The 17138-nt window shown below is 34.8% G+C and overlaps 1 protein-coding gene across 2 annotated transcripts in view; it reads right to left on the bottom strand.

Moving 5' to 3' along the window:
* Positions 1 to 981: 981 nt before the first annotated feature.
* The window catches only part of LOC125038195 (proto-oncogene c-Rel-like), a 33198-nt gene continuing 17041 nt past the window's right edge, over positions 982 to 17138 (bottom strand). The window contains exons 7-13 of one of the 2 annotated variants that reach the window (XM_047631594.1): positions 16989 to 17087; positions 16450 to 16583; positions 15913 to 16009; positions 7784 to 7879; positions 5622 to 5738; positions 2051 to 2365; positions 982 to 1788 (exon numbers count right to left, since the gene is read on the bottom strand). In XM_047631594.1, coding sequence (XP_047487550.1) covers positions 1346 to 1788; positions 2051 to 2365; positions 5622 to 5738; positions 7784 to 7879; positions 15913 to 16009; positions 16450 to 16583; positions 16989 to 17087 — 1301 coding nt within the window. In that variant the 3' untranslated portion in view covers positions 982 to 1345. The remainder of the gene's footprint in view (positions 1789 to 2050; positions 2366 to 5621; positions 5739 to 7783; positions 7880 to 15912; positions 16010 to 16449; positions 16584 to 16988; positions 17088 to 17138) is intronic. The other variant, XM_047631602.1, reaches the window with a different exon arrangement.

Raw genomic sequence — 17138 nt, 5'->3', positions numbered from 1 at the left:
AGCACAGCAACACAAGATGATATGGAATGTTAGCCTATTCTGTTCTACTATAGAGTATTGTCACTTTCCTACCAATTCCTGTAAAAAATTATCACCAACTGCACTAATGACTTTTCTTGCACCAACTTTTGTCTTTGCACTAAAGGTCTATTTCCACTATTACTTATTTAAAATGTACAATAAAAGGAACAATTATCAGGCATAAGACAGAGCTACAGAGGATATCTAAGCTCATATCTCTTCTACTTTGGCCTGGTATCTATATTTTCATAGAATGTCTCTTAAAATTTTGTTAAATTACACTTTCTAAGAAGCTCAGCTAACTGAACAGTAAAATATACAACCATATTTTCATATAAACTTTTGAATATGTAACAAGGAAATCCTAATTATATCAAAATAAACTCTTCTGTATAAATTCTTTAAAAAGTTTTCCTCTTTACACAAGTAATCAACCTAATTATTCTTTATAAATCTTCTAACTACTGAAAGAAATAGAAAAAGCAAAAGAAGAAAAAAAACGAGATCATCATGGCAAGACGAAGGCCATCAGTAACTTTACAGTATCAGCAGTAACTACAATATTAAAAAAAAATATGCTTCCAAAGAATATAAAAAATTAATGTATGCAACCCAAAACAATATAAAGACTGACAGACTGCAAAAGAAAATGTACCTGATGCAGGCTACAGTCAATGAATTCTCAACTCTTACAGAGTAAACATTTTGTGACAGAAGAGCACCTCTAGCACAAGGCTCCTATAGTTCCTAATATCAGGTAATGCAAACCAGGAATAAAGTTTTACTCCATTCCCAACAGTTTATGTACAAAAATATCAACTTTCACATGTAAAATTTATATAGAAAACTATAGACTTAGTGAACAAAAGCATAATCAACCTGACCCTATATAAGCTATACCAGCTGAGTCTTATCAATTCCTAAAAAGTATTTCTGCAGCACTTTTCCCTTCTACTTCAGCTATGTGACAGTTTCTATACAGCTCCGTTTGAATATCCTCTTTTTCTGTTTGTTTTCTTTCTATCTGACACTAATTTCAAATTCTACATTTGTGGTACTATCAGAACAGAAAAAAACTGGTCTTCACAAACAAAAAAGAACACGACACAGAATGAGAACTACAATGTATACTAGTGAATTCCTTATGTAAAGTTATTCAGTACCCATGTGTGTTTACATTGCAGGCTTTATAACCAATGGCTATCATCTGAACCTATTGTTTCTATTTTCAAACAAAATGTTCAATTATTAGTAATAATTGTAATTGTGATACCAATAACTGTTATGCATAAAGTGTCAAACAGTAAGATATGAAAAAAAAACATCAGTGCTTGGATGTCAGCTGATTGAGGAGCTCTATTTCACTCTTGAGGTTGTTGAAGCTGTCAGAGCCCGTTGCAGGTGCTGAACCCTCTTGCTTTGCCTGAGGCGGAACATTGTGTGGGATGTTTTGCATGTAGGCTATGTAAGAACCCGAGTTCAAACTGGATTTGCTATTTAGCTTGTTTATAAGGTGTGGTGGTTGATCTATGATGTTGAGAGTGGAAGAGAGATTCTCTGATAAATGTGCATCCACCATGGATGCATTAAAGTCATTTTCACTGGGTAGTAATGACCGCAATTCAGCAGAATTTATGTTGCTCATATCTAGCTCAATGGGATTCTGGTCAATGCACTTTTGAGAATCCAAGTCCAATAACTGGGACATAGCTGGACCTTGTGGGTCTGATACAACTGGAGTGTAACCAGTACTGACAGCAACAGCACCTGAAAATAAAGACATTTAATAAATTCTACAATTCTTTAGTATTACATAAGATAGAATTTTCACCCTACTGCTCTTAGATCTCTTCTTACAGTATAAAAAAAAAAGAGGATGATAATCTTAGAGTGCACCCCTTTTCTGTGGTAGTGGCTTGCTCACCAAAGAATACTAAAAGTTTAGTAAACTTACACACAGCCAAGGTCTGAAGCAGTTACAGCTTCAATTGAAGAAAATGATAAATACATCAACTTCCAGCAAACTCACCAACTGGAGCCTCTGGTGAGTAAGGTGGTCTCATGCCCGGGTTCATGTAATAGTGCTGGTGTGGAGATGGTACTCGTGTGGCTCCAGCTGCTGGGCTGGCACCCACTGGCATAGCCAGGTTATTAGCATTGCCAGGAGACTGCTGGGGGTAATACATTCCTGGCTGGCCTGGACTTGGACCAGGAGGTGACACTGTGTACATAGTGCCCCCACCATAGTGTTGTGGTGAAACTGGAGGCTTCACAACATGTCCACCCATGACACCAGGAGGAGCAGGGGACACCTGTCCCCCAGGGGAGAGTGGAGAGCCCACATCTGAGGAAGATTCAACTATTACTGCTAAATCCAAACATTCACAGTTATATTCTTCACACACACACACACACACACACACACACACACACACACACACACACACACACACACACACACACACACACACACACACATATATTGTATATCTATTATATATGCATGTGTGTGTGTGTGTGTGTGTGTGTGTGTGTGTGTGTGTGTGTGTGTGTGTGTGTGTGTGTGTGTGTGTGTGTGTGTGTGGGTGGGTGGGTGGGTGGGTGGGTGGGTGGGTGGGTGGGTGGGTGTGTGTGTGTGTGTGTGTGTGTGTGTGTGTGTGTGTGTGTGTGTGTGTGTGTGTGTGTGTGTACACACATATATATATACTTATGAATATATATAAATATATTATATAAATAAATGTGTATATATCTGTGTATGTATATATATATATATATATATATATATATATATACACACATATATGTGTATAAATATACACTTATGTGTATATATATATATTTATATATAAATAGATATGTATATAAATGTATATATACATATATATGTATATAAATGTATATATATACATATATACATAACATATGTATATACACATATGTCTATTTATGTATAAATGTATATAGATGTGTATATATACATATTTATACATAGATATGTAAGTGCATACATACACACATATATATATATATATATATATATATATATATATATATATATATATATATATGCACATATATATACATATGTGTGGATGGGTACAGGTGTATGGGTGTAGGTAGGTATGAGCCCACATCTGTATATGTGCTTATTTTTTGTAGGTAACTGTGTGAGTATGGGTGTATATATGTGAATGGTGTGAATGTTTGTATGTTTGTAGATGTGTGAGGGTATGAGTGTGGGCATGGGTGTAGGTGCAAGTGGGAACAAGCAAGTGTGTATAGGGGCATATGTGTAGGGGGAGTGCATGTGAAGAGTTTGGTACGGGGGTTTAAGTGTGGGTAGGTATGAATGGTGTGGATGGGTATGTTTGTAGGTGTAAATGTGGATGGTTATGTGCGTAGGCTTAGGTGTGGATGGGTATGTATGGAGGTGTAGATATGGATGGATATGTGTGTAGGTTTAGGTGTAGATCAGCAAGTGTGTAGGTGGCTGTGGGTGCATGTGGGTTATTTGTGTGTGGGAGGGTAGGCAAGGGCACAAGTGTGCTCATAAGACTAGTAGAGATGCTGCAAGCTGCTAACACTAATGATGAGGAAAGAGAAGAAGCAAACATTTTTCTTAACCTTAAACAGCAAGTTTCAGGAGATCTCAGCATTAGGCTGTGAATGTGTTGATATTTCAAGGGCAAGGGAGAACAAAATGCTTGTCAAATTATATGGTGGTGGTAGCATGCCTTTTTCACAAGAAACTTTTTAGTTATAAGCCTATTGCATTCTAACTTAAAATATAAACTAATCAATCAACAATATACCCAATAGAAGGACTTCCTTTTTCCTTTGAGAATCCTATGATAAAATATAGTATTAGATCCACGGATATGACCTTGGTCTAGTAAAACTGTAATCCATCAGCTGCAGATACATGTACTGTCCATTGTAGTTTTTTGTCAATTTTGTTGCACACAGATGGCTCCACAAGTAATCAGAAATCAAGGCTGATTAGCACTGATACTGTTATTATAATTGTAGGTGAGTGATCTTAGCAGGTCAACACAGGTCAGTCCTGCAGGTGTTCTAAACCCCTTAATTATATGTGGTAATGAAGATGTAGCTGATGCTATCAGTGAAATTTAAAAGCTGAGACTCACTAGTCATGTGAGAAGGTAGGCAGTGAGATACCATAGTGACTGTACATGTCATGCAGCCCTGACTAGAGCATTATTGTCAATTTGTAACTTGTGACAAGTGAATACCTTTCCAAAACTCAAGGAAAAGGGTAAACTGGTGAGATAAGTAGGACTAACACCTGACACTCTGGTGACTAAGCACTTGAGGAAACATCTCTGTCTTAGCACAATTAATATATTAAAATTACAATGGACATGCAATCCACAGCCACTGGGTTAACCCTATGTCTGCGGGTTTACGTACTGTTCCTTTAGATTTTAGTGAGTTTTGTTTCATACAGATGGTTCCACGTGTGCTCAGCCAGCAAGTAGTCTATCAGTATGCCTTAGTGACTGATCCTGATTTCCCCATTCCTTGAACTAGGGGGAAAATGTGTTTTTCTTTCCAATACTATTAATATTGACATAGTTATCATTCTTACTGATATTATAATTATTGAATTGTTATTAAAATATTAATAATGTCAAAGACAATAAAATAATAGAAATGAAGCTTTCAAAAAATGAAGGAAAAGGGTAAACAGATGAGATAGTTATGACTAATAATTGACTCTTTGGTGGCTAAGCAACACTTGTAGAGCCATCTATGTATTAAATAAACTTTAATAACAGTGCACATGGCATTGTAGTCTTGCCACCAACGCTAATTGAATTGAAGGGAAAGTTATACTAAACTATGCCTAAGCAAATTATTTACTTATTTCTAAGTTCCTAGCCAGAGTATATCATTCTAGGAAAGCTTCTTTACAGATATGCCACAATAAGCTTCTCAGCACAACACAGCCTCTACAAAGTCTCAGTTTAGCAACTTGTCAGTAATCAATGATTTGGAAAGCAACAACAGATCTAATAATAGACTTAAAGCCTACTTTAGATAGTTATACTTGGCCAAACAAGGTTACAAAATTCCATGGCATCAAGCAGATTCGACCACATGCAGCAAGGATACTTGCCATTCACATATGGACTCAATGCTTCATTACAAGAACAGATGTCACCCAAACAGCTTAAATCAACATTTAGGATAAACTTTAAGCACATGCAATGATGCAATCAATATGAATCTATCTTGCTGGTATTTCCTCCTATGCTAGTGGTATATGGACCTGTCCTTGTTTAGGGTACTTATATATGATTTTCTGAGATTTTTTAAATTGTTAACTACATTCAAAAAGTGAACCTCCATTTGATAGAGAAAATCAAAGTTTGGTGCCAAACATAGCAAAAGATAAAGCAAAGCTCAGTTTAATGGATGCATGTTAATCTTGCAAAGGAGCTTACTCTGGTGTATCCTCAAAAGTGCTCACCATAATTCCACCTAAAACCCCTTTACCAGTCTGCTCTAAAAGGAAAAAAATGGAAAAGCAAAAAGAAGAGAGGCTCCAAAACTCCCAAGAAAGTGTTTCTCACCTGGAGGCTCCATTTTTATCTTATCCGAGAGTCTTGAGGAGCGCGAGGCTACTCTGATGGGTCGTGGAACAGCCCCAGAGACCTGCCCTTGGCCTGCTGCACCTCGGTCCCCGTATACTGAAGATAGGGCATTTTCAAGATGTGGGTACTTGGTGTTTATTCAGAGTGAAGGTATCAAGTCAGAGATTTAAGTGATACGTGTGTTCTTGGTCTCTTCTATAATTTCTTTGCAAGCATATTTAGGTTTTTTGGCAATGGGCATTTTAACTCTACTTTAACCACAGTACACACAAAATCCACAAATGATTTATAGTGTTCATAAGTACCCAAAGACAGTTTGCAAGTGTTTTGGCTTTTCTTCCCTCTTTAGCATATTATCTTTTGTTTCCTGCTTACTATATTATTAATATGGATAAACTTTTTTAGTACTTTTCTTTATCATCATTCATTTTTCTAGGTCTTTAACTATAATTTATGATAGTAATTCTAAAGCAGGTGTTATATACTATGGCCATGTCTTTCATACACTTTTCACTCTGTATTCACAGTCTCAGCCAATCAGTTTTACTATTTACATGCTAGACAGTGGAAGCAAAGATTATGAGTACCATGACAAAAGGTAAGAGTGCAACCGTTATCTACACCGGTGTTGTCCAAACTGGGTTTCACAGCATTGCTCAAAGGGGTACCCAAGATTATGAAACACAAACATACAATCGTACATACATACATACATACAAACACACGTGTGCACATAAGCAGGCATGCACTCACAAAATAATGTAATTTGCATTGTCTTTCCAAATACAGTTGTGTTTGATAAGCCTTGAGGAGTACAGTGCAGTAATGGTTGGAGGTAGAAGGGGGTACAAGTTTGGACAACACTGGAGTACAATATATAAAACCTTAAGGCCATGCCAAGAAAAGTGAAACATTCTTGAAAAAGAAAGTCTGTCAAAAAGATGTCTTGCAGTATATGTTATTGTATCTGTGTTATCATCAAATAAACTAGATTTTGCTGTCTGATGGGTGTATGGTTAAAATCAGAATGACTAATAACTAAGGCAGTAACTCAAAATTAAAACTATAATATCATGACCTCCATCCACACCTGAGCCAGGAATTATCATAATCTTGGTCATAATCATCAAGGGAACAATAGGAGTCAAGCACAGTGTTCTTCACCATGACTCTGTTCGGGTTATATGTGGGTAATGAGACTTTATTGTATGTTTGCCTTTGCAGTTATAGAACTATGCATAGGCTAATCAAACATGACTATGAATCACTGTATTTTTTTTTTCTATTTCTATTTCTACTTCATACTTTACCACATAATCATTAGACTTCCATGTTCTCTTTCTTCCTGAACTAATACCCTAAAAATTATGGTAAAACATACAGGGTATTGTGCTTCATGGTGTTGATTATTTTGAAGCTAGCCTGGACATGACTAGCCTATGGGAGTGCAACAGTGAAGTAACTAATCTAATGCCACCACAAAAACAGAATATTCACTGTATGTATGACACCAAAATTATGGTAAAACATACAGGGTATTGTGCTTCATGGTGTTGATTATTTTGAAGCTAGCCTGGACATGACTAGCCTATGGGAGTGCAACAGTGAAGTAACTAATCTAATGCCACCACAAAAACAGAATATTCACTGTATGTATGACACCAAAATTATGGTAAAACATACAGGGTATTGTGCTTCATGGTGTTGATTATTTTGAAGCTAGCCTGGACATGACTAGCCTATGGGAGTGCAACAGTGAAGTAACTAATCTAATGCCACCACAAAAACAGAATATTCACTGTATGTATGACACCAAAATTATGGTAAAACATACAGGGTATTGTGCTTCATGGTGTTGATTATTTTGAAGCTAGCCTGGACATGACTAGCCTATGGGAGTGCAACAGTGAAGTAACTAATCTAATGCCACCACAAAAACAGAATATTCACTGTATGTATGACACCAAGAAATATTTCACTTTTGCAACATCCCTCCAACTAATTCCATTAAATAGTGCAGACTAACATTCCCATATCGAATTCTGTGTTCAAGAATACTGTTCACTCAAATAGCTATCAGTCAATCTTCCTGGTACACATGCAACCACATCACATATCAGAAAACATCAGGAGAAACTTACCCGTGCCAGCCATGTTTTCTGCAAGGTAACGACTAATCTTCTCTGTATTTGCACTGTTGCCAAGTTTGGCCATTTTTCTCTTTAGGTACTGCGGATCTAGAATGAAACACAACAGGCATGCATGTAAAAGCCAAACCATGCAAATATACACAGAAAGAAAATAAATGTGAAGGTGATCTTTAAAAAGGTTCATGCATATTAAAAAAATATATTAACTAATTAAAAATTAAAAAACAAAAACGAATTGATACTTCAAAAACTATCATGCATAATACTTTTAAAAAATGTGTATCTAATTTTCAAATACAAATACAAAAACACAAACATAAAATCATTCTGAAAAACTTTCTATCTCATAAAAATACATTTTCTACTTGTTAAAGTAAAAAAAATCAGTACCAGCAACTGAAAAGCTCAATATACATAAACTTGGAGACATTAAAAATAAAAACTATTACTGTTTCTTCTGCTATTAAGTGAATGATATATCAACATTTTACATTCAATCTAAGTATGATTTCAGAATACAATATACAATTTAGATAACAAGAAACAGTAATAGCAAAAGGAAACATAAAATGAGGCAACAAAATTTATGAACATTTTGCTGTCTCATTTAAAACTTATAGAGGTAAAGAAAAGGGAACGTATCAGTATCATTATAAGTCACATCAAATGCTGAAATAAAACAAAAGTAAAATAAAGAAATTCTAAACACAACTAAAAAATACAAACTGCATTTGCTAAAACATGCACAAATGGGTAATTATTAAAAATGTAACAAATAAGAAAAAACATGCTAAATTGCATAGAGGTATGAAACACTTATCCTTTTTATCACATTTTATTTCCTAATAATGATTCATACATACAAACAATTTTTGTGATAATACAAGCTCCTTTTAATAAAGCTTTCATTCATTGCATTTTTATTTTAAGTAGCAAGATCTGGGTAATGGCTAAACATCTACAGTCCTCTATAAATAATTTAAGTAAATGCCTGAGCAAATTCATCATAAAAACAGAAATGACACCACAGCATATTTCTATTCAGTTTTAAGAAGAATAACAACATTTTTATTATTATTACAATATAGAAATAACAAGGTAAATCAGATATTTTAGCTTCCTGGGTATGTGATATGCTTTTAACATAGCCAACTTGAACCCAGCTTTGTATGCCGGAATAATGCATAACTTGGTGCATGTGTAACAAGCATGAAGCACCATCTATATGTAACCTTTCATGTTTTACTCAAAAACAAACTTTCTTAAAGGTAATTAAATCCTGTTACAAAATGCTATAGATTTTTAAACGTCAGGTATAATAAACCATACAAAATTATTAGTTTCAAAAACCTCTACATTCTCTAAAACATCCTAACTGTAAGCACAACTGATGTAAAGAGGCCAGCCATCATACCCTGCCAATGGAGACAAGTACCCTGACCACCAGCTGGGTTTGGAGCCTGATACAGGTGACACCCATGAATATAAATATATGTACCAAAATGTTTGAAACAATGTTTACAGTAAAGTCTGCTAAACACTGCAGTAGTTCACACATTATGCTATACATTATCCTGCAGTATTAAAAAATAAACGTGAAAAAAAGACAAGCATGCTACTCTGTTCAATCAATTGGATCTATCACATTGGGGTGATTTGGTCCATGATTACTTATGTACATCATAATTAAAACATTTAATGCCCACAATACCTACAGCATGCTAAATTCAACCCTACTTTATTCTGTAAATAAAATACTTCTTTCCCACTAATAGAGTCAACAACAGACATAATCACCCAATAATAAGGCAGATTTCTTGATGTTCCTGAAAGCAATTTCCTGACAAGAAATAGTAATAAGAAGTGTTTAAAAGCAGAAATTGATAACTTGTCATTTATGGTAACATTAAATAAAGACCAACATGAGGTATAAATTTAGGTCTTAAATGTCTAAAACCTGACTCTTCTTTTGCATTAAAACTCACAGATAATAAAAAATACAACATTTACTTCTCAGCTGATTTAGATATCCCTAGTTATAAAAAAAAAACTGATATCCTTTTCACTCATTTTTTTAATACATACAGAAGACAGTTTAAAGAATTCAATATTCTAGGCAAAAGTAGGGGCAAAACTTTTATATTCTTATGAATGAATCATAAAATTGCACCTCTTAATCAACTAGCTACGTGTTAATATGTGCATTATCAGTGTGATTATACAACATTGCAACCATCAGACATTTTTAACAACTCAACTCAATCTTTCATACTTATACCTTTGCTTGTTCCTGACTAAACCCTGTCAACTTTCCAAGAATAATCTATCTGTCAGTTATCCTTTCTTCTGAGCTTCTTCCTTTGACCTGACTAGTTTTGGGATCATTACCAGGACAATATATCAGAATTCTATCTCCAACATGTTATGCCTTTCCTCAAAGTACATCTATACATTGTACATCAAAATCATGAAAACAATGAGTGCAGAGCAATCTAAACAATGAATCATTTACCACAACCGTATGTACTTCCATGATATGGCCACTGTTTTCTTTGTGTATTTGCTTTTGTCTACTTCAAAATAAGCACCAAGAAAATAAATACGATTCATCAAAACATGTTTAAGAATTTTAAACTGCAACCTAGCTCCAAACAAAATGGTAAAATTAGTTTTTGAAAACCAGAGAAAGTAAGCTTCCTTAATGACATTAATAATCAAACATTTCCAATAAATTATGACTTTTTAAAAAATGTCTCAATTCCATATGATTTTATTCATACCTATTATCATTTCTATCCCATTTTTTTTCTCTTAATCATAATTAATCAGTTTCTCACAAATATATATCTTTGCAACTGTGTGCCTGTGCTTGTACACATACACATCCATGTGTGTGAATCTGACTGAATACAATTATGAACATGAACATGAACATGAACATGAATATGAATATGAATACGAATATGAATGTGTGTGTGTGTGTGTGTGTGTGTGTGTGTGTGTGTGTGTGTGTGTGTGTGTGTGTGTGTGTGTGTGTGTGTGTGTGTGTGTGTGTGTGTGTGTGTGTGTCCATGAGTTTAAAACAATAAACTGTATATAAATAAGTATGCTTCATTCAGTGAGTACACTAGTGAATGAATGAGCAAAATCATGATAGGACTAAACATTCAAAATAAATAATTAGTAACCTAATAAACTAACATTATAAGTAATTTTAAGTTATCAAATTATAACAATATTTAAAAATAAAGGATCAAGTGTGTGGGGAAAGGAGCAAATATAATGTCCTTTCATAAGTGCATGGAGTATTTTTTTATGTAAGTGAGGCACATGTCCACAAAAATCATTGTAATTATTGTGTACATCTCTGTTCACCCAATGACTCTGGTTCACCTTTATTTATTCCACTTGTCAAATGAATATATACTTGTTTGTTTACTTACAATAAGAGCCAGAAGACAGTGGTACATCACATAGTTTAGGCTAAATAGTTACAGATCAAGAAAAGTCTGATTTCCACATTTTATTTTTTTTTGTACCCTTAAAAAATAAGCAGAAAAAGTCAACACAGGCATACAGTACCCAAGAGAGCACACTCATCTAAACACTTACAGAGAAACACATGTACAAGCATAGGCCTTTCATAGTCTATGTTGCACTCTAAATTCTGAAATAACATGTTTTTCTTTTTTAAGATGCTCAGGACATTAATATAAAATTGATAAACCATGCAATGAAACTGCAAAAGTCAAAAACAGTACATTACTATCTTGAACTAATAAAACTCTTAAATCTTCATCCACTAACAAATGAAAGCATAATATAACACACATTTTATACTTCTTGGACCTCACATCACTGGACAAGAACAACTCATCTTGGTAAGGACATCATGAAGATGTGGTACCCACAGACCAAGTCCGGCTTGGGAGGCGGTTCTATATAATGATTGTGAACACATCCTACAGTACCTTCAGATTTTTTTTCTACGTTTACTGTTCTATGAGAAAAAGAAAATACCAAATACAAGATTCCACATTACACTATGACTAGTTCCCCTATCGTATATATTTTCAACCTCTCCAAGTGACAAACAAAATAAAACACTTCCACCTGCAACTGAATTTCAACATTAGAAAGCACCAACTAGAAAACCAATCCTGTGCACTCATTTTACGTCGGAGGGGTAATTGTGGCCACACTTGTACTATCTTGGTAGATAAAATTCATTAAATAAAGAATCTTAAAAGTCTGTAACATACAAACAAAAATTTGCATTATATTACCTACTACTATATTCTAAAACATATCAACTTAGAGACCTTCCTCCAACAAACTTATTCCTATCCTTTCTGTAATAAATTTCAATTACATCCACTCAAATGCTTGTACATAAAGAATACAGAGAATCAATGATTTTAAGACAACTAGCTCCTAAAAAAGGACCCAGTCAGCTATCAAACATGCAGTGGCACAGATATATACACACACATACAGACACAGCCATTCCTAAATATTGTACAGTGCTTGTCAAAACTCTTGCCCCACTTGTAAGTCTAACTAATGTATGTTGATACTGATACAGCTACAATAATGCTGAGGGTTTATACTTAAAAAAACAAAGGCTAGCATTGATTTCTTTTACATTACAACTTTTGAAATGGCATTTATATTGGAATATAGCAACAGTACCATGTAAAATCTATAAACATAAATATGATCAACTCTAACCAAATTTCAAATATTCTCACATTTAACAAAGAAAGTATATGAAGAAGTAAATCATGAATACTGTCTTTTAACCCAACATAAAAGGTAGATAGCTCAATTTTCATTATAATTATCATTATGTCTTTGATAATGATGTCAGCATCAATACTGATAGCATTAATTAAAAAAATATTTCTCCCATAAACTCTAGACAACAGAAAATCAATTGGGGTCACAAAGTCTACTAACCTTGGTAGCTAATATATGTGTAGCCATATATGTGTAGAGACTACAGTGAAAAAAATACATTTTCCTGACTGCAGTGGGTTAAAGGGATTTCTAAATTCATTATAAAAAGGCAAACAAGAGTTCTGACTTGCACAGTTTATGTAGCCAATTATTTATGCAGTCTTTAAAAGGCCTCTGTTAACTGCCCTTATTCCTGTTAAAATCATCCAAGCAGCTTAACAAATAGTTTGAAATATGGCTGTTAAAATATTAACCACAAATGAAATTGCACTTTCAATTCTTTAGAGAGTTTTATGTCTCTGTATTTGAGCACCTAATTCAATCACGCAAAAAGATTCATTTAATATATAACAACTTACTCCACTCTATCTGATTCCCAGATAATATGTTGCCAGTTGTTAAACATCTGTCACACATTATGACAAGCAAATTCAATGACTAGATTACTATTTAAAGCACCTAAATATCTCACCTGAATAATGATTTAAAAAGAAGGACAGATCTCCTAGGAACCCTTTGCGGTGAGTTACTTTTTTCATCTATCTGTACACCACCTCTTTCACAACACGGAAACTTTTAGCTACCCCAGAAGTAACATTAGTAATATGATTATTTCAACTAATAAGGAATTTGAAAATTCCTCCTGTTTTACACATTATAATTACAATGAGAATATTATTTCAGGATTCTTACAGTATCTCATTTCTGAGTAACAGAAACAGGAATACTAAATAATGCTTACTTTGGCATCCTGATTTTTTCTCTCTCTCTTTCTTATCATTTAAGAATATATTCCACCAAACTGGTGAAACAAATATTTTTTTCACATTCAGTTATTAATTAAAATGTACTGGATCACTTGTGTTTCACAATCTTTACAAAATAAATATATTGCCTTTCTTTTATCCCATTTTTCATTATTTTCAATGAGAATAGTGACAAACATTCCCTTAGTACCTAAATGTTGATAAATTGTCGCCCAGGACATTACTTTCTCTATTGTTTTTTGTTAAAATGGCATACTAACCTAGAATGCACTGGTGGTTCTTCACATTAATCTCATTTTTCTTTTAAATATTCACCACAACCTGATCAACCCTGACTAGAATTCTGTAGCAGTTAATGCATGTGAAAATAAAATGTTAATGAAAGCAAGTTTAACAGGCAAACTAAATGGTTGGCATAAAATCAAAACAAAACTATCATATGTAATCTGTTTTACACACTTCTCATCTATCCTTTAGACAAATCAAAATACGAGACATCTGAAATCCCTTTGAACACCATAACAAATTAAACAAACATCAAAACACCTACCACTGTTACCCTACAAATGTTCCATGACATGTGCTAAACTAAAAAAAAAATGCATAAACTACACTGAGCCCCAGTATCTTATTTATTTTTTTGACAAGGTGTGTGAATGAACTACATACGATAGTTGATCATTTGAGATAAAAATGAGCACAAACTTCAGCAATGAATATTTCATGATATAAACAGTACAGCATCATTTCATAGGAACACTCTGGAAAGAGACTTGAAATTCAGCCACATTGGTAGAGACCCCAAAGTGGAATCTTGAAGCCATAAATGATCCTCCAGAGCCTAAATTGCTTCTAAATATGTACGAGATTCTTAAATGAAGTGATCAAAGGCCATACTATGTGACGAACGGCTGACTGAAAGCTGTTCCCATAAGCCATTTCACTCATCAATATGAATAGGAAATATCAGGACTGAAGCCTAAAAGAAAATGAACTGGCATGATAAAAGTGCATAATGCAAGAGAAATTACAGATAAGAGAGGAAATGTCTCTTTTTTTCTGGTAATCTTGCACAGCTTTCTTATCAAACACCTAAGAACATGTTTTTAAGACAAGTTTCAAGAAAAAACAACCATAAAAGACTTAGTAATAGAAGTATGAAATACACCCAATTTTGTACATTTAAAAAAGTTAAATTAATCTTTTCTGGTATATCCCTCCAATTATTCTCATCTTTTCTTTTTCTTCTTTAACTGTTTCCTGTGGCTTAAATAGGTGCCCTCAGCCCATGGGAAAAGATGTCACATTATACAAACAAATCAAGGACGGTGCGTGGCAACTGTTCACAAGTGCGTTCCTGAGGCTGATTTGACGTTTCATCCCACATATCTTCTAGTTCATCACATTCTGAGGCCGAGCCTAAAGGCGCTTGAAGGCTCCCACCTGGATCATAATATAAAGCATTATCTACGCTATGATTACCAGAACTCTGATTTGTGTTATTCACACTGGTGATATTTCCCAGACGGAAGCCTCTCTCTAATAATAAAGCAGCTTTATTTGGATGTATAGGTTGACTAGAGGGTGTGCCATACTCTCCAAAGTCATCATCTTGTTGTATAGTAGAACCTCTTGGATTTTTCTTTGGGGGTAAAGATGGAGGTGTTTCTTCTACTTTATTACTGCCTCCTGTGGTTGTTCCTGGGGTGGCTGCAGTCCTAGCCTGACCCATCACAAACTCAAGATTTGAATAGCACGATGCATATGATGCATCTCCATAAACAGCATCCCCACCCAGGGGATTGTTGTTTGTAGAATCCGATATACCTGTTATGTCTTCATATACTGCAAATCCATCCCCTACTGCAGATAGGAGGTCATTCACACTACCTTGACTGAGGACATCATCCAACATGTCTGGGTCTGAATATACACTAGCATCATCTGACCAGAAGGGTGAGGGTCTTGGCTGAGCAACATTTGCTTTGGGTGACGTAGCACCTGCTCTCCTCCTGTCTAGGGTAGCTGTGAGTCTCTGCTTGATATCATCAATACTCTGTCCTGGTGATGGGAAAACTCCTGCCATTGGAGGAGAGAGTGATGGGGGAGTAGGAGTCTTCGGCTGAGCCAGTGGTGGGGGTGAGGCTGAGGGGGGCGGACGGGGCTGAGGTTGTGCTGCAGGAGGTGAAGGTACTTTGATATATGATGGTGGTGTTGGTTTTGTTTCCTCCAGTGTAATACTGTCAAGAAAGCCTGATCTGGGAGACTGAGGTGTCTTGTGACGAAGACTGTCTTCTATGGTTGTAGAAGCTGCCAAGGGTGAGTCCAGGCCAAGAATACGCTGGAATAACCCATAATTGTTCTTTAGCCTCTTAAATGACGTGAAAGGCCTACCTGAGTCTAGAGGCAAATACTGGAATGGCCGTGGCTCACTGGTACTCTTGTCTGATGGTCGCAACAGCTGCACGTACACCTTTATGGGGTTCTCTATCTACAAATGCAGAATAAGACACAAATAGTACTTTAGCTATATATAAAAAAAATGCTTACATAAACTTACAATAAAAATACTACTCTATTATTATAATTTCTTTTTGTATTAAAGGACTTACTAGCATTTACTTACAAACAAATTCAAAGTGAAACCACAATATTACCCTTACTATAACATCTGGAAACAATTCTACTTTAAAATCTAGATGGAACAAGAAAAAGCTACAATAGAAATACGCAAGGTTCTCTAAAGAGATTCCCGAGTCAATGGAAGTTAAAAGTAATGCCTTCACATGGATTACCTTACTGCTAACAAACTAGGGTCTTTACAGAGTTGCTATTCATGTATCATGTCAACTTCAAATTATATCTCTTAAGGTGACATTTCAAATTGCATTTGTTTACATCTATACCAAAGACAACTAAGATAATATTTACCTCAAGAGTTTTATATCTGGGAGTCTTAAACGAAATGGCCACTTGCTTGTGGACATCAGAAGCTTGGAAGTCACCAAAGGCTTCCCATTCTATCATTCCATCTTTGACCTCATAGAAGCGGACATGAATGTCCTCTGGTGGATGGAATTTCTCTTTAGGTTTAATGTTTTGTAACAAAGAATGGTTAATGCCTCCAAATCATTTCAGTAAACACAGTCAAGACAACTTCTAAAAATCTGAAACAAGTCACAGTTTCCTTATTCTTAGTTGCAAATATACAACTGATTACAGTAAAAATCAAGGAGAGTTTCTTTCCCCCCAAAAAATAATCAAATATGGTTATTTACTTGTCATTTACTATTTTGAAGTTTCCATTTATATATAATATCAAATGAACTTTTGAGGATTTATCCATTATATACATATTCCTCCATATAATAATCTCCGGAAGGGAACAATATAATAGAAAAAAAAAGAGGAAATAATAAAAAAATATTTTAATTCTAAATAACAATAACAAAACCATAACAACCACTTACCTTTAGTAACTTTATCACAGAGGAGAATAATCTCTTTGCCACCAGCCACACTGCTCGTGCAGTCACTGAGCTTGCAGATAATCAGATCTGATGTGGCCTCTGCCAGAGAAGATTCAGGTCATATATTGAAATAGAAACAAACAAGACACA

This window comes from Penaeus chinensis, chromosome 3, assembly GCF_019202785.1.
Source record: "Penaeus chinensis breed Huanghai No. 1 chromosome 3, ASM1920278v2, whole genome shotgun sequence".
Lineage (NCBI taxonomy): Eukaryota > Metazoa > Arthropoda > Malacostraca > Decapoda > Penaeidae > Penaeus > Penaeus chinensis.
Note: the sequence above shows the minus strand (reverse complement) of the source record. Positions and strands in the feature narration are given on the sequence as shown.